The 18,542-nt window shown below is 50.0% G+C and overlaps 1 protein-coding gene across 1 annotated transcript in view; it reads left to right on the plus strand.

The window, feature by feature from the left end:
* The window catches only part of Abcc4 (ATP binding cassette subfamily C member 4), a 197,369-nt gene that overhangs the window by 55,707 nt on the left and 123,120 nt on the right, over nucleotides 1–18,542 (plus strand). Inside the window, exons 5-9 of the mRNA XM_005079412.4 lie at nucleotides 4,515–4,604; nucleotides 5,637–5,800; nucleotides 7,185–7,310; nucleotides 9,257–9,506; nucleotides 15,033–15,134. Coding sequence (XP_005079469.1) covers nucleotides 4,515–4,604; nucleotides 5,637–5,800; nucleotides 7,185–7,310; nucleotides 9,257–9,506; nucleotides 15,033–15,134 — 732 coding nt within the window. The remainder of the gene's footprint in view (nucleotides 1–4,514; nucleotides 4,605–5,636; nucleotides 5,801–7,184; nucleotides 7,311–9,256; nucleotides 9,507–15,032; nucleotides 15,135–18,542) is intronic.

Raw genomic sequence — 18,542 nt, forward strand, 5'->3', positions numbered from 1 at the left:
CCCTTACATAGACATGCAGGCAAAAACAAAACAAAACTTACAAACAGCAACAAAAACCCAACGCACATAAAATAAAAATAAATCTTTAAAAAAAAGAGCCAGGTGGTGGTGGAGGTGCACACCTTTAATCCCAGCACTCGGGAGGCAGAGGCAGGCGGCTCTTTGTGAGTTCGAAACCAGCCTAGTCTACAAGAGCTAGTTCCAGGACAACCTCCAGAGCCACAGAGAAACCCTATCTCAACCACACCCCCCCCCCAAAAAAAACCCCAAAACCAAAACAAAACAAAAAACCCCACCGAACAAAACCAAACCAAAAACCCCAACCAAATGGCCAGGAGGTAGGCAGGAGGTATCCTCGGGACCTCCGGCAGAGAGAGAACTAGGAAACAGAAAGGTCGAATTGCCGGCTAGCTTACTCCTCTATTCTCCAGATCACAAATTACAGAAATAAGAACATAGCTTTGTAGTCCCGGATGCTTGGAGGCCAGAGCCAGTTAGTCACAAGTTCAAGGCCAGACTGGGCATCTCAGTGAGATCTTGTCTCGAAGTAAAAAGTAAAACGAAGGCTTAGGAATAATGCAGGTCAACTACAGAGAGCTTGCCTCCCCTGTGCGAGGCTCTAGGTTGGAGCAACAGTGGTCCCTGAACTATGTTAGTCACCCTGGAAATAGACCGGTTGAAACGATCGGCTGTCAGTGTTAATTGGAAAAAAAATTTTATTATCATTATTTCAGATGCTGCACATTTTCAGGTCCAGAATTCTGCTCGTTTCTTTTTGATGTTGTCTGTTTCTCTCCTACGACTACCTCTCTATTGTTTTATATTCCTTTGCTGATTCCGCGAGTTGGATACATGTCTCTTTTCTGTTGACACCCCCCCCTTCCGTGATTAGGGGTCACTGTTTTGCTTTCTCCCTTTGCCTGTGTAGCAGACGCTCTACCCTGTTGAGGTGGGCGTGACGCGGCAGGCGTGAGAAGTCTGGATTACACCCGTGCTGATTTCTGTTTCTGAGGCTGGTCCTAACCAGCACGGTTTTGCCGGTCTCCGTGCACCGCAGCTGTGGGGCGGTTATTTCCATTCTGAACTCAGACCAAGGGCCTGGCCGACTCTAGACAGATCTTATCACCAGCGCGCGGCCTTCCTGGCATGGCTACGGAGTGGCTGAGGCAGTCAGGAAGAACTGTTTGCTCCATCCGGGCAGAGCCCTGGTGTCTCCCAGTCCTGCTGAGCTCAGACTCACTCCGCTCTGGTACTCTGGCACTCAGCCCGGCCCCTGGACGGGGAAGGCTTTGGCAAACTGTCCCGGGGCCTGGCCTCTGTGGCCGTGACCCACAAGTTCCAGGCGTTTCTCCCACAAAGCGTGGGGCATCTCTTTTCCCCGGGTGGGGTAGGTGTATTTCTACTTGGGCAGGAAGCCGGGTGAGTCCTGAGCCACCCCTGTGTCCCCTGCCCTCAGGGCTCACGGGCCTGCAGAGCCTGCCTGCGGTCAGAGCCCGGGGGCAGCTGCTTCCTGGGCTGTCCAACCTGGTGGCTGTACAGTGGAGGGCAAGGCCAGCAGACCGGTGTGAATTAACTACTCTGTCGTGACAGAGGCCAGAAGTCTGTGAGCTGTGTTTGTGAACTGTTTTCCTCACAGATAATAGTTAGTAAAGCATTTCACTGTTTTTTTGTTTTTCGTTGGTTTTTTTTGTTTGTTTGTTTGTTGGTTTTTTTTCTGACCCAACTGTAATATTAATGACAGAGTTTTCAAAGCAAAAGGAAACACTAATTTTTGGACTGTTTGCTCAGTCACCAACTTCTGGTGGCTTCTGATGTGGCCCGCATGTCTGAACCTCCTCAGCTTGGGCTTTTGTTCCCTGAGTTACAGATGTGGTTGGTGAAAAGTAGTCCTGCATGCTAGTGGGGGGTCTGCGTGTCACACAGGTTGTCACTGGTGACTGTCAGTGCTCCCTGCCGACAGTGGTCGTCTGTGAATGGTTGTCCATGCAATTGTTCTCACTTTTGTTCTCTGTTTCTTTTTAATCATCTATTTAGGATTAGAGTATGATGTTCTCATTTCATTTATTCATTCATTGAGAGAGAGAGAGAGAGAGAGAGAGAGAGAGAGAGAGAGAGAGAGAGTGTGTGTGTGTGTGTGTGTGTGTGTGTAGGCATTGGGGGCCATGTCTGTTTGACATCTTACTTGAACTATTGGAATTAGGTATCAAGGCTGGCTGTGCCTTTAATGCCTTTAACCCCAGCATTTGGGAGGCAGAGGCAGGTGGATCTCTGTGAGTTCCAGGCCAGTCTGGTTTACAGAGTGAGTTCCAGGACCGCCAGTACTACATAGAGAAACCCCGTCTCAAAGTAACAGTCAAAACAAGATAAAGTAAATTAGGTATTAAATACCCAATTCTTTAAAAATATGCTGTGTATTTTCAGCCTTCAGGATTGACACATGTTTGAATGTAAACACAGGTGCTCAAAGTGTTTTCAGGTAGCAGCAGTGGTCAGTCACCGAGTTCTGTTTCTTTCCTTGGCATCTGTGTGCACTCTCGATAGTATGTAGGGTGTGTTGTCATGTCCTTTTTCTTCTTTTTCACTGTAGAGACTCGCGTGCGTGCGTGCGCGTCGTGTGTGTGTGTGTGTGTGTGAGTGTGTGTGTGAGTGTGTGTGAGTGTGTGTGTGAGTGTGTGTGTGTATTTTCCTTTTAGAAATGGGAAAGTAAGGGGCTTGAAGACTGTGCTTTAGCCTAGGTGGGAGAATGTGTTAGGTAGAAAATGGTGTAATATGTCTCTTTTTATTACATTTTCCTTTCTTGCCTTGAAGGTAGATTTCCCTCATCTATCCTAATTACGGTTTCCTCCCCCTACACCTCCCAGCTCCTTCCAGCCCCCCTCCCGTTAGTATCTGCCCTCCTTCTCTCACTAGAAAACAAACAGGCTCCTGAGGGCTGACAGTGAAATAATAAAAACAAAGAGGGACACATTGGAACGGGGCAGCACAAATAAATAGAAGGAGCTCAAGAAAGGACAACAGACACAGACACAGGGACCCGTGGGTTCACACACTCGGGTATTCCGTAGAAACACCACCAGATGCCGTAATAATGCAGGCAGAGGACCCGAGGGCTACAAAGTGAAGAACGAATGGATAAAGAAACAAATAATAAAAATAAACCCAGCATGACATTGTGAGGCAAATGTCGCACCAGCAAAGATGGCGTTCGTTCCTTGTCTGTTGGCCATCTCTTGCTGGGCACGCTGCCTACTCCTAAGAAGTTTGCTTCCCCAGTGAGACTCCCTTGGGGGAAAAGTAGATTTGCAAGTGGTTATCAATTAATTGGGGATTGCTTCTGGGTTAGATATTGGGGGGCATGTGTTCACTCCTCCTTTCAGCTCTAGGGCCCACGCAGGCCCTGGGCTCCCACATATTCTTAAGAGTGACGTTTTTGCTACTTTTCTGAGACTGTCATGCATGCACTGTATGTTTATCATAGTCACCCCTCCCTGCTCTCCCGCTGACTCCTCCCAGATCCATTTCTGTCCTCTCCCAACTTCACACCCTCTGCTTTGTTTGATTACGGTCCGCCGGTGCCCATTTGTGCTGCCCGCATTCCCATCGGAATGGTGCCACCCACAAGGGTGTGTTTTTTTTTTTTCCTCTTTCTTGCCTTCATAGCCGGTGCCTTATGATGTAGTCCAGGCTGGCCCTGAAGTTTCTGCGCTCCTCCTGCCTCTGCCTTCCCGCTGTGGGGATTACAGGCAGGTGTCCCCCTGCCGGGTTACCGTGAGACTGGTGACTTGTGTCCACGTGGGGTTCCCTGTGGTTTGGCGGCTTTGGCTTGTACCAGGCTCTCCTTGGCGTTTATGTAACCGCCAGCCGGTCCATTGTTGCTCTGAATCCCACCACTGCGTATGTGCGACAGCTGGGTAGCTTGGTTTTGTGGGACCCCTAACAGTGGGAGCAGGGGCTGCCTCTGCCTCTTTGCTGGCTTTTGGGACTCTGCTCCTCATTCTGGGTTGCTTTGCCCAGCCTTCGTACGGGGCATCGTTAGTCTTACTGGAACTCCATAGGGCCATGTTTTGTTGACATCCACAGGAGGCCTGCCCCTTTCTGAAGAGAAACAGAGGAGGAGTGGATGGGTGGGGGGCAGAGGGGAGGGAGGGGAGGAGGAGGGAGGGGAGAAGGAGGGAGGGGAGAGAGGAGAGAGGGCAGGGAGGAGGGAGGGGAGAAGGAGGGAGGGAAGAGAGGAGGGAGGAGAAATTGGGGCCAGGATGTAAAATGAATATTATTTAAGTAAAACCTTTGAAGATTAAGATAAGGTGAGCTGGGACTTCCTCCTGCTTCCCCCACCCCCTGTGGCTGTCCTTTGAAGACACAGCTGTCAGTGCCCGGCATTAGGACTGTCATCACGCGCCCCCCTGGCCCTTATGTCGCACGGAAACCCCTCGGAAGCACATTTCTCTTGTTTGCTACGCTGGGTCAGAGTTATCATTGCAGGACACAACTCTCCCTCCCTGCGTTCATTCCAGGCACTTCGCTTAAGTAACACAGCCATGGGGAAGACAACCACGGGCCAGATCGTCAACCTGCTGTCCAACGATGTCAACAAATTTGATCAAGTAGGTCCCGCCCCTCTCGGGTCCCTGCCCTAGCCTACCCCTCTTCCCCCTGTTGGAAGGCGAGGGTTTCGGTGTAGACCGGGATCCTGTTGCGGATGCAGCAGGCACGTCCAAGCTGCGCCTCACCTCTGCGTGCGGCAGAGGTGTCGTGAGATGTGTTTATGGGGTGGAGCCCAGTTTTGTTTTTTTCTGTGTGATGTGGCCAGCAGCACACTTATATCAGAGAGAGTAGTCCTCCCCAACTCGGCCAATGCGGTGATAGCCCTGAGTGGCTGTCCTCCCCTATCCCTCCCCTGCCCGCCCCTCCCCGCTCCTTAACCTTTAACACACGGCAGTGGTGCGGGCAGCGAATTACCCTTCTCCTTCTCTAGAGGACCAAGTCTTAGAGGGCAGGAGTTTCCAGCACAGCCCCGTGTGGTGCCTGGCACATAGGGACACTCTGATAAGCCATGCCACATGGGCGATACTAACTAGAAACTGCAACTCTCTCATCCCACACCCATCTTTTTTTTACATTAACCTTACATATTGATCACAATGTCTGGAACATTCTTGCTTGACCTGTGATACACTGCAGCCATTTTCATTCATCTAACATAAACTTCACCCAGAGGTGAGGATAAGCAACTCGCTTCTGTCTTAAGGACTCGGTCCTCCTGTTCCGAGGCGCAGCTATGACTGCAGGATGTGGTAGGCACCATCTCCCAGGCTTTTCCGAGGTGCTGAGGAGATCCAGGGGGCAGAGACCGTGGCGGGGAGTGCTGCTCTCACGCATGACGGGGGGGGGGGGTCACCGGGGTCGTCCCCGGGATGGTACAGTCCAAGCCGCCCTATGTCAGGCTCTCCGTCTCCTGTCTGTTGGGCCGGCGTAGCTTCTTCTGCCGAGGGCCCTTGCCGTTCAGCAGGTTGAGACCCAGTGTGACTGCTTCTGTGTGGATCCTCGTCTCCTGCCAGTTCTTAGAGCACCACGTTCCTGACATGCGTTCTTGCCAGTTTTGTTTTATTCACCGTGTGTCGGCTTCCTATCCACAGGTGACGATCTTCTTGCACTTTCTGTGGGCGGGGCCCCTGCAGGCCATTGCGGTGACCATCCTGCTCTGGGTGGAGATAGGCATCTCCTGCCTGGCCGGCATGGCTGTCCTGGTTATCCTTCTGCCTCTGCAAAGCTGTATCGGGAAGCTCTTCTCGTCACTGCGGTAAGAGGAATCCCAGACCGAGAATGTGTCCCGTCTGGTAACGCACCCGCCCGAGTCTGCTACCCAGATGCAAAACAAACACTTGTTAGCTCTTTCTGTTCTACTTATGTTGCGGGCTCTTCAGGCGTAGCCAGGGAGTAACCCAGCCATAAGCCAAAGGCTGGTCTTGAAAGAGGGAAAGGTGAGGGCTTTTCAGTATAACTGCTTAAAGAGCATCCTAACTGTAAGTGACATGTGTGACCTTAAACATTAAGTAACGGTAACTCCAGTTATCTTATTTTTGTATATCTTGTTACATCTATCTATCCGTCTATCATCAATCAGTCATCATTCTCTCTCATTACCTATATCTATCTTTGTATCATTTATCTATCATCTGTCTGTCTGTCTATCTTTCTATCATCTATCTTTGTATCATTTATCACCTGTCTATCTATGTATCCATCTATGTATCTATCTATGTATCTATGTATCTATCTATCTATCTATCTATCTATCTATCTATCTATCTATCTATCTATGTATCTATCTATCTATCTATCTATCTACGTATCTATCTATGTATCTATCTATGTATCTATGTATCTATGTATCTATGTATCTATGTATCTATCTATGTATCTATCTATCTATCTATCTACGTATCTATCTATGTATCTATCTATGTATCTATGTATCTATGTATCTATGTATCTATGTATCTATCTATGTATCTATGTATGTATCTATCTATCTATGTATGTATCTATGTATCCATCTATGTATCTATGTATCTATTTAATCTATCTATGTATCTATCTATGTATCTATGTATCTATCTATCTACCTATCTATCTAAACTACCATAGGGAGGATGTTAGTATCCAGCCATCTGTACTGGCCCTGTCCTTGGGGTTCTGACAGGAGCCGCCCTCAGCTGCAGTCACTAAGAGCACCACCTGTGCACATTCACTATGGTCCCTTTTTAAAAAGGCCCCGCTCACTTCCCATATCTCTTTATTTCTCTCCCTCTCTCTATTTCACTCTCTTCTTCTCCCCCCTCTTCCTCCCCCTCTTTCCTCTCTCCTGCCTCCTGCTGCTCCTGTCTCTGGAGGCTGGTCTCCCCCCTCCCCTTTCCCCCTTTTTATGATTCGCCCGTCTCGTAGCGTATTTCTCTCGAGAGCCGCTTTTCTTGAATTACGGCAGAGGGTACACATGCGCGTGTATGAAGGTTGGAGGGTAATTGGCAGAAGGGTTTCTCTTCTTCCTCCACGTGGCTCCTGAGAGTAGGACCCACCTGTGTTGTGTTGGTGGGGGGCAGGAGCTGCAGGGACAGCCTTGACCCTGGGTCCCTGTCTGAGCCTGGGGTTGGCTGTGGCTCATCTGTCACATCTGCTCCCCTCAGGAGTAAGACGGCGGCCATCACGGACGCCAGGATCAGGACCATGAATGAAGTCATCACGGGCATGCGGATAATAAAGATGTACGCGTGGGAGACGTCATTTGGTGACCTCATTACCAATCTGAGGAGGTAAGTCTTGGTGTAGATGGCTGGGTTGTGTACCTTTCCATTTCCTGATTTTACTGAGTGGGTTAGAGCTCTCGTTTTTTGCCCCCTTGGTAACTCAGCTCAGTTACGATCATGTGTCATCGTGCGTGTGTGGCAGTAACACTAAGTTTGATGATCCGGGCAAAAGCTACATTTCTCACTCTCTTGTGTGTCTGTGTGTCTGTGTGTCTGTGTGTCCGTCTGTCTGCCTCGGTCTTTCTCACTCTCACTTTGGTTTTGATGGTCCTGGGGACTGAACCCAGGGCCTTTGGGTGTCCTAGGCAAGCATTATACCATATATCACTAAGCCGCATGGCCAGCCTTCCAGTGCACGTCTTCTGATGATAAAAATGGGATTCCAAGTGTTTCTGAGTGCTTCAAGTGACCTATAAGTAGTGATTCCACGATAGAGGAACTCGAGAAGATCACACTTAAAATAAAGCTCCACTTGAGGTCAGCGCAGTGGGAGGGTGACAGAGAGCGTTACCAGCCCCTGACTCGGACGATGGGCGTTATTCCTCCCAGTGGATGTTATGGGAACGCCGTCCTTTTCATTTTGTTTCTAACATTTGTTTGTTCCTGCACTCTGGCACAGGACTTCATAAGCTCTTGTAGCAAGCGCTGGACCCCTGAGACTTCCATAGCTAAAATGTAGAAACCTTTTCTGTCCCTTGTCTGTGGATTCCACCAAGCATGCCACCTCCCACTACTCTTCCCTTCCCCAAGCCCCATGAAGCTTGTGCCAGCCATTTCTGTCTGGAGTTTTGGATAAATCTCACAGTTCTAGGGGTGCAGTTCCCTCCCGAGCTCATGGAGGAGAAAGGCTGTGTCTCACCCATCCTCTGTGGTCACCTGTAAGGTACCTGGCCCAGGACGTACCTTTGGGTATGCTAGTTGAATGCATCTGTTTGGGTCCTTGATAAAAATCAACTCAAAGTGACCCAAACTGTTACCCTACACCTCTAGCAGTGTTTGTAAAGTGGCTTAGTGTCCCCTGTGGTTCTAATGAAACTTCCCCCCAGAGTATGTGCCAGCTACTTCTTCTGCAATGTCCCAAGTCATTTAAAAATTGTTTATTACAACTGGGCGTTGGTGGCGCACGCCTTTAATCCTAGCACTCAGGAGGCAGAGGCAGGCGGATCCCTGTGAGTTTGAGGCCAGCCTGGTCTACAGAGCCAGTTCTAGGATAGGCTCCAAAGCAATACAGAGAAAACCTGTCTGGAAAAACCAAAAAAAAAAAAAAAAAAAGAATTGTTTGTTACACGTGCATGTTTTCATGTGTGTAGGTATGTATGCACAGGTGTTTACATGCATGTGGAGGCCAGAGGTCCCCCACGGGTACTGTTCCTCAGGAGCCCACCCACCTACTTTTTGAGGCAAGATTTCTCACTGGGGACTGAGGTCCAGTGACCCGGCCTGGCCGGTACCAGTGAGTCACAGGGGCCTGTCTTTGTCTCCCCGGTGTTGGAGGAGCAGGATAACATTTGGGTCACTTCCAGTAGATTCTATAAAGACCTCAAGTCCGTTCCTACTAACGTGCCTAACGGTAAGTCCTGGGCTGAGCACCTTGCATACGGGTGACAGGAGAGTGAGGGAGACACAGCCTGTCCCCTCCGAGCTCATGCCGGAGAAGAGAATAGCTCCCCTGAAACTGTGGGTTCCCGCTTAGGCAGAAAGAGCCGGCCAGAGCTTCACGGGGCGTGGAGCGGCGTAGACTCCGGCGTGCCCGACCGCACCTGGCTGTTTGTGTGGATGCTATGACCAAGCTCAGGTTCTCATGCTTACAGCGGCTCTTTGTAGACCCAGCCATCCCTCCTGCGCCCACAGTTAACCCTAACACGCCTGTGCCTGCCCAGCAAGGGGCCTCACGCGTGTGACCTCGACGTTGGCGTTTGTATGCGAAAACCCATGTATTTCCTCTTTTCTAGGAAGGAAATTTCCAAGATTCTGGGCAGCTCCTACCTCAGAGGGATGAACATGGCATCCTTTTTCATCGCAAACAAAGTCATCCTGTTCGTGACCTTCACAACTTACGTGTTGCTGGGCAATCGGATTACAGCCAGCCACGTGTTTGTGGCGATGACTCTGTATGGCGCTGTTCGGTTGACGGTCACCCTCTTCTTCCCCTCAGCCATTGAGAAAGTGTCAGAGACGGTCATCAGCATTCGGAGGATCAAGGTTTGTGTGAAAGTACAGCTGTCTTTTTTGACAAGTGATGGTGATTTCTTTTACTTAGCGTTGCCTTGTTCCCCGGCATCATTTAGTCCTGTGAACACCAAACTGTCAGTCAGTCCAAAATGATGTGTAATGTCCTATTTTGTCGATACAGTATGCTAAGTCAGCGGGATTCCAGATTGCTTATGGGCGCAGTGTAAATAACCCTGTCACAGGGCTGTTGATGGGTGAACGGAGGTGGCTGCAGGAGCAAAGGGAATTGTGTCAAAGTAGGAAAAACACGACAAGTTCATCCTCCAGACCAGTGGTTCTCAACCTTCCTATGCGTCACCCCTTACTACAGTTCCTGCCTCAGAGGGGTGAGGTACCTCATGTTGTGGTGACCGCCTCTCCCCCACCATAGCATTATTCTGCCGCTTCTCGGCTCTAACTTTGTTTCTGTTACGAATCGTCATGTAAGTATTTGACATGCAGATGGCCTTAGGTGACCCCTGCGACAAGGTCTCTGGACTCCCGAGGGGGGTCACTGCCCACAGGTTGAGAAACGCTGCTCTAGACTCAGTGTTTTGAGTTGAGTGCAGTTTCTGAGCAGGCTGGAAGACCTGTGCTCCTCAGAGAGAGGCAGTGGCCTGAGCCAAAAGGAAACGTTGTCTGAAACCGGTTCCTTCCTTCTCAGCCGCTCTGCTTGGTCCTTCTTTCTGACTCCGCCTTTCCCCTCTGACGCCTCCTCTTCCCGTTTTCTTCCTCTTCTAGAGTCTTTTCTCTTGCTGTCTTTTCCCCTCGGCCAGTCTGCTGATTTCTACCACACCTACCTTTGCTTTTCCTGACTACTCCTAAGCTGCTCGGGCTGATCATTCGTGTCACCTTGACGCTGGCCTGGAACGTGTGAGGGCGCTAAGTGTTGGTGTGACGGTGAATGTGTCCCCGAGGACGGGTAGGCTCTGTCAGAAGCCTGGCGTGACTCTGTTTCAGTTTTTGGTTCTCAGTAGCGTTGCTCTGTCCAGAAACAGATGCTTCTGCTGAACTTAGTGATCTTGGGGACCATAGCGGAGGGGGAGAGGCTTGCCATAAAAGCCAGGATATTGAGGTTTCTGGTTTGTTTTCCAAAGTATTTCCTGCAGTCCTTGGGCCCAAATTGTGCAACTGTGTCCCTCCCCGAGAGTTCAAGGGGCATTGAGAGGAGGGGGGGGCAGGAAGACTTGAGAGCCGGGAGATGTGTGAGAAACCGCTGTCTTCTGGACTCACGAAGCTGTGGTGCTCAGTTCACTGCAGATCTGCCTCTCTGCACAGGACCCGGGAGAGGCCGAGCCTGTCAACATTTTACCGTGGTTGGAAGAGTGACCCATGAGGCCCAGCCTTCCCTTGTGGAAGGTGTGTCATCTTCCTCAGCAGTGGGGCCGATGACATTTTTATCCTTGCTCCAGCAAATAATTCCTCACCCACATTCTGCCAAGAATCGCGAAGTGGGTTCTCGGTATGAACGTTGCAGGGGGCTTATGGAGAGCATGGGTTCCAGTGAGGAGAGGGAGAGTGGGAAGGGGGTAAGGGGAAAATGACTAAAATTCATTATTTAAATATGCAGCTGTTAAACACTATACGAAAGCGTTGCACGTAGAAGAGCTCTATTATGTGGGCATCAAGATTCACTAGACTCCCTACAGGTTAAGTGAAGTTTATTCAGGGAGAATGCATTTACACAAGAGGTGGGTGGCTGCTGAAGGTTCCAGCTCCAAGGATCCTCCCAGGCTGTTTCCTTGTGACCGGATCAGAAGCCAGAGAGAGCTCTAGGGTCCAGGACCGCAGATCTAGTCCTCCCTCAGTCAAGGCCTCACCTGTGACCACGCCCAAGCGGGCGTGGTCAGTGCTACAGGTATGGGCGGGGTGGATATCTCACTACTATTCCCCTTTTAGTCTAAAGAAAAAGATTCAGGCTTGATACAAACTATGTGCAAAGATAGCAAATATCAAGTGTGCCCTAGGAGAAGGAAAAGTAGGAACAGACTCACTGAAGACCTATCGCCAGTGAAGCAATGAGAGCAAATGGCGAGAGAGCTCAGTTATATATGGCTAGTTCTGGACAAACTTGAGTTTGTTATTCCGCTTGACAGTGGCCGAACAGCATTTGTCGAGGTGGTCTGTGCCGCTCAATTGCAGTTTTCTTTTCTTTTCTTTTTTAAACTTGCAAGTCTGGGAAGAAAATATTTGGGGATATATTTTGATGCTAGCCTCATTCTAAGTGTGTGATACAGAACTTTTCCCTACATGGCTTCACACCCATTTTTTTTGTACACTAGGGAACATTGCTTAGGCTATGTAAGTATGTGAGCATTCAGTTACAGGCCCAGTTCAAAGACCTACATAATTTTTTCATCATTATTAGCATTTATTAACTTTTACACAGTAATGGTTTCAGTATGACATTACACGCACACACACGTGTGTATGCACACACACAGACACACATACTACACTCTGTTCCTTCTCAGTCTCCTCCCACTGTGCCCTGTTACCCCTCCCCCTCCCTGCAAGCCCCCCCTTTTACTTTCATGTGCCATCTCTGTTGCATTCTTTAATTATAGTTGTTACGAGGACACGTATGTGGTGGTCTGAATGAATATGGACCCCATAGGCTCAACTGTATATGCTTAGTCCCCAGCTGAGGAGCTGTTTGAAAGGACTAGGAGGCCTTCTTGGAGGAGGTGTGTCACTGGGGGGTGGGCTTTGATGTTTCGAAAGTTCACACCAGGCTCAGCGTCTCTCTGCTTGTCGCCTCCAGCATAATGCCTCCGTGCCTGTCACCACGGTCCCCTCCATGACGATAACGGACCAACCCTCAGAAGCTGTAGGCGAACTCCCCAATTAAGTGCTTCCTTTTGTAAGAGTTGCTGTAGTCAGGGTGTCTCTTCTCGGCAGTCGGACAGTGATCTAAGGCAGCATACACATAAATATAAAAAAAATAAAAAACCTGCAGAGGCCGTTTAGTGCTGTTGCTCAAGTGTGTATGTCCTTAGGGCCGGCCACTTGGTATCGGGTAACCGATTAGTGACGTCATCCCAGGGGAAAACTGATTTCCCCTCTGTCAGCAGTCATTAACTGGAACACAATAAATAAAAGCCCAGAGACTGATATTGGGGTTCAGGCTTCAAGCTGGAGATCGGAGAAGCAAAGCAGTCAAGCCGGTAGATCTTTCCTCTACACAGCTGAAATGGAGGTCCTGTCTCCACGAATCCTCAGAGGCGGAAGGCCTCAGATCTGTCTCCTCCCCCTTTTATTCCTTCTCTCCCCAGCCATATCCTCCTGTCTCCACCTTCCTAGTGCTGAGATGAATGGTGTGTGATCACTGGGGCTGAGATCACCTCTGTGTGAGCTGTTTCTTTTAGGACTGGATCACTTTTGTGTACTCAGTGTGGCCTTGAACTAGCAGAGATCCGTCTGCCTCTTAATCCTGAGTCGTGGGATTAAAGGTGTGTGTGTCACCACTGCCTGGCCTCTCTAGCTTGTGGCTGACTCTGCTTTCTGAATCCTCAGGAAAGCTTTAATAAATCATAAATAATGCATCGCCGCAGTCCTGTTGGCCGTTAAGTTTCAACACTCTGGAACCGTACTGGGGAGGGCACAGTCCACTTTATTGTGAGATCCAGCCTAGGGGGCTGCTCTACAGTATTAGGAACCCCGAATCTGCCTCGTCTCTCCAGCATGTGTGTGGCCTTGTGGGAAATGGGTAGAACTGGAGATGACCATATTAAACACAGCATCAGCTTCGGAGGCTGTAGGTGGGCTTGAGGAAGGCAAGCAACGTCGTCATCCACGGGCCTCAGCTTGGGTCACGTGCTCTGTGCCCAGCTTGGGTCACGTGCTCTGTGCCCAGCCAGGTACTGGAAGCCTTTTGTTTTTACAGAGGTCAGATTTTGAGGACAGCTAGCAGGTTTTGTCATATACTCACTGCTGCAGGGCAGGATTGGTCTTGGCTATTACTTTTAGGTTCTGTGCCACCTTGGTTGTTTATTTTTACATTTCAGTTTCATCGTCTGTTTTATGATACAATGTGGTGTGGGCTTTTTCTCTTATTAAAACTGTTTTTCTTTTTTCCTTTTGTTAATCTTTTATTTGCCCCCTTGGAATGAGATTTGCCTATTCCATATTATCTGTCTCTGTCTCTGTGGTGTGAGCTTATGCTCCTATTAAAACTGTTTTTCTTTTTTCCTTTTGTTAATCTTTTATTTGCCTCCTTGGAATGAGATTTGCCTATTCCATATTCTCTGTCTCTGTCTCTGTCTCTGTCTCTCTCTCTCTTTCTGTGTGTGTGTGTATAAAATCTAGGTTCCATATGCGAATGAAGACATATTTGTCTTTCTGACCACAACGCGAGGAACTGTGTTAGAGGGTCACAGCATTAGGACGGTGGAGGATCACCGAGTCTAGCAGTTTCGGAGTTACAGGCCTGGCCTTGAGGGCTTCGATCCATTTTGAGTAGATCTCGCCGTAGTTTTTCTGAGTGAATTCTCCCTAGCGCTTGAGGGGCGCTTGGGCCCTTTGTTACCGTTAGCTCTAACCGTCAGCAGGGCCCTGTCCTTTGCGATGTCCTCTGTCCTCTGCACATTGCAATGACTGGCTGCTGACTGGCGGAACACAGCAGGGAGGGGAGACGTGTCCGTTCCTGCTGTCCCCGGGTTGGCCATGAGGAGACGCTCCCCAAATGTGTTTTAGGGGATGGAGATGACGGAGATGAGGCCACTCAGTGGACAGCTGTGATATCTTGATGTGACTTAACAGTGGGGGAGGCAGGCATCGGAAGATGGGGCGGACGCCTTTCTCCAGTCACCGCTAAGGGTCCCATGTTCTTCCTGCGCTTCTGGCCTGATTCTTGAGGACCTGGGAACAGCCTTTGGATTTCTTCTTCTGGCTTTGGCATGATGCTTGGCACAAGATGAGCCTCCAGTAAATGCTTATCAAACCATTTCCTGTGTTTACCAAACCAAACCAAAATGATGCCAATTTCCAGTTCTACATGTGTTCCGTTTCTCATCAAAATTTTCACGCTAGGGAGGAGCTGGTGTACTTGTTCAGAGCATTGCAGACTTTGCTCATCTGAAATTTGTGTGCACGAAAACACGTGTGTGTGTGTGTGTGTGTGAGTGTGTGTAATATAATCTGTTCATGTGTAGCATGTTCTGATGTGAGTCGATACTTCATTTTTTAAGGTATTTTATTGCGTATCTATTTATTATGTGTGAGGGGACACGTATGTCAAGGCGTGTCTGTAGAGGTCAGTGGACAGACAGCTGTGGAGTCTCTGCTTCCACCCTGTGGGTCCTAGGGTTGGCCTCAGATTGGCTTTGCGCCCCAGGCACTCTCGCCGGCTGTGGCAACTCCCTGGCCTCATGGGTTAACACCTTAAACGCAGTTAGTGAAATAATCTTTAGGTGTAAGAAGTTTTTACATCGTACTTGCGTGGGAACACCGCTTTGTCTGTACTTTTTAGTTCTGTGGTTCAAACAGTCCAAATTTTTTTGTTTTCCTTTCCTCTAGAATTTTCTGTTACTTGATGAGCTGCCCCAGCGCAAAGCCCAGGAACCATGTGATGGTAAAGCCATAGTGCACGTGCAAGATTTCACCGCCTTCTGGGACAAGGTAACAACCCCCTTCCCCCCACCCCCGTGGTTTCCAAGACGCAGCGGGTGATGCCAGTGAACAGAGTCTACAAAAGGCATTCGGCTCATAGACTGGAATCTTATAAAAAATTCCCAAAATCCAAAAAAAAATTGTTATCCTAAAGCATTGGAAGGGTGTTCTTTGAAAACCACCCCGTTTTATAGTTGTGTCCATGTGGGTCTGAGGCCATGTCTGTGTGCAGTTGCCCACAGATGCCACTAGAGGGCATCGCATCCTTTGGGACCGGAGTTAACAAATGCTTGCAAGCCACCCTGTGGGTGCTGGAAACCAAACCCAAGTTCTCTGGAAGAGCAGCCAGGGCTTTTCACTGGTGAGCCGTTTCTCCAGCTCCTGAACGCTGTGGCTTGTCTCATTTTGACACACATTTTCGTCATTGCACTGGTGTTGTTAGACTGCACAGGGCCCGGCAGACTCGGGGTCAGTGTGGGATGGGGCTGACTGTGTACATTCTAAAGTGCTGCAGATTTTCGTCTTGTTTTCATCTCATCTCAGAGCTTATTAAACAAAGTCTGTGACTTGTGTATTTTTCCCCTTGGGGGGTCAGAGTAGGGACCCCAGTGCTCCGTGCCTCTGGTTACCTGAGTGGTAACCTGCAGGGAGACGGCAGCCTGCTGACCCCAGTAAGCTGCCTGGGGGTCGAGCGGTGTAGGGTTTCACACCTGCTGGACGGTGAGGCCAGGAGGGTTTCCCACGTTGGATTCCCGCAGGCAGACAGGAAGGGTGACGGGCATGGCCGTGAGGAGGCCCTGCTCAGTTCTGTAGGCTTAGTGCGCGCCCCTGCCCACTGCTTCGGGGCCTCCTGCACCGGCTCCGCTGCGCGGAGCTCCCCTCAGTCTGAGAAACAAGAGTCCATCCACGCAGCGTGGCAGCGAGTTTGCTGAGTGGACAGGGATTGCAGGGGGGTGAGAGAGAGAAGGGGGTGCAAATACCGCCAGCCTCACACCAGCGTTTCCCGTGGCTGAAGCTGAATGGGCAAGAGATCCCGGGAGGCACCGTTTCCTGGGGTTTGGAATTCTCTGGAAAAGCCAGCTGGAGGCTGAGGGACGCTCCTTCCCAGCTTTGCCTCCCCCTGCCCTGGGGTACCCACGTCGCACCAGGGACCCCTGCTCTCTCCATGCGCCTGCTCATGCTTACGTGCTGCTGCGTGGCCTGCATCACGCACGCTCCCCCGGAATTCCGCCCCTCTACCCACGGGCCAACGGTGCAGCCTCCAGATACGGAAACTACGCCCTTGCGTGCTCCACTCACGGAAATCCCTGCGAGGCGCTTTGTCTGGCCTGCGAGTTTCTTCTTTAGTTTCTTGGTATATGCCAACACAGTCTTTAAAGCGTCGGTGGGAGCCGTGCCCAAAACGCAACCGGAAAGCGCCCTGGATGCACGCTGCCGGATGAGGTGCAGCACCGCAGGCCATCTGTCGGCCGAATCTCGTCTCTCTCCAACTCCCCTACGCTCGGAAGCTGGCTGTTTTATTCAGATGTCCTCAGGCTTGAGTTTCCACACAGAATTACACCGTTTCCCTGGACTTGTCTGGGGGGTGACTATAACCTTTGGGCAGGGTGCCCTTGGGTCAGGCCCAGATAGGCCACTGGGTGGGGCTGCCCCCCCCCCAGATGCTAGGGTCTAATGAAGAACGTGCTGGCCTGGGGTTTAAGTTGTTGGCTTCTGCCACGGCCCGCCGGAAGGTCAGGTTAGTACTAGGGAAAGCCCTTCTCCTTCTCCTAGTTCCCTTTTATATGCCCAGTCTCCAAGCTCACACTACATGGTCCCAGGGGGACCTGTACATCTCCAGAGGGGCTGGAGACCGCTGCTGTCTGCCTCGTTCACTGCTGGATCCCCGGGGCGTGGCCGAGCTTGCAGCGAGAGAGGCTCCATCAGCGTTGGCATCGCTGTGGGAGGAGCAGCGGAGCGAAGGGCCAAAGCCTCCTGAGCTGCCTGGCTGGCCGCTTCTGCTCACAGCACAGCAGGGCTCAGGCCTCAACCTCCAGAGGGCAGGGGCCACGCTGTCCTAACCAGGAACCCGCAACGGGTAGATTTTGTCTTCCCTTGTGCAAGGCGGGCCTGCCCTTCAGAAACTCATTTTCCAGAGTGCAGATGGCTGTGTGGCCTTGGCTTTTTTGTTTTTGTGTTTTTTCCTGTGATACAGAGGACCATTTCCCTCAGTGTGTTGTAGAGAACACCTGCCCTTTAAGAGAGTATCTTACAAATGGCTTGGAGGTTCAGGTGAATTTACTACAGCCTTAACTGTGTGCTACGCACGGATGTATCCTGTGGGCAATGCAGATGGATCAGATCTGGGAACAGAACCCCCCACCCACCCCAGACAGCCGCATCTCTACTAAACTCTCCATGAGTTGAGTGTGTGATGCTGTCTGAACGCACTGATGTTGGCTTTAGACAAAAGTTCTTACAGCTGGTGATCACTACTGTGAAGATCTGCACTCCCAGTCTGCTTACTGATGAAGACTGCTCAGTCTGACGTGCTGATTGACATTGGCTGGGGAAAAGGAAGCTTCATTCTGGCCCACGGTGCTCCGTTAAGATCCCGTAGAGCACACTTCTCCCAACTAAATTTGCAGCGTAACGGAAGTTGCATGTAGATGTGGATTTGATTTGGTGCCTTGAAGAAATTCAACCGAGACACTACAAAACAACTTAAGAATTGTCAGTGGCCTCTCTTCTTGAAATTTAGTACCAGTTGAGTATTTTATCTGAAGTGTTTGAATCAGGTGTTCCACGTTTTTGGAAGTTTTTGATATTTCCATGTACATTATGGGAAACAAGACCCAGGTGTAGACATGAGAATCATTTGCTCGTCACGTCTGATCGTGCATGTAGCTCTAATGTGGTTTACTACATATGGAATTTCACACTTGTGCTGTCAGTAAGTTTCAGCTTAAGGAACTCGCAATCTTACGTTTTTGAATTTGAAATACTTAGGTAAGCCATATGCTTCTTTGTGTTAAAATGTGTAGGTTGCCCAGGAACGTGACTTCTGATAATATGGTGTGCCTCCTCCTGCTCCCCCACCCTGCTATGTGTAGCCTGCTCCTCCATGGTTGTCATGGCAGCAGGATTGTGTTGACCCTGTTCAGCAAGACAGGCCGTGCATGTCACAGGTGTAAGGCACCTGGTCTACTTGCGTACACCGAGCTTAAATTTCTTAATTTTTGTTGTCAAACTCACTCTCTTGCTACGGTATTGATGGTGTCTGTAGGACATTTTTTTCTTTCCCCCCTGTGGCTGACTTCATGCTATCAGACGTCATCCTGGGTCCTGAATCCTCACAGTCAGGACACAGTATCTAATTGCTCTTCAGCTGGCCGGGCATGGTGTGTTCTATGCTGCCACCTTGTGGGAGTTAATGAC

Source organism: Mesocricetus auratus, unplaced genomic scaffold (genome assembly GCF_017639785.1).
Source record: "Mesocricetus auratus isolate SY011 unplaced genomic scaffold, BCM_Maur_2.0 Super-Scaffold_2245, whole genome shotgun sequence".
NCBI lineage: Eukaryota > Metazoa > Chordata > Mammalia > Rodentia > Cricetidae > Mesocricetus > Mesocricetus auratus.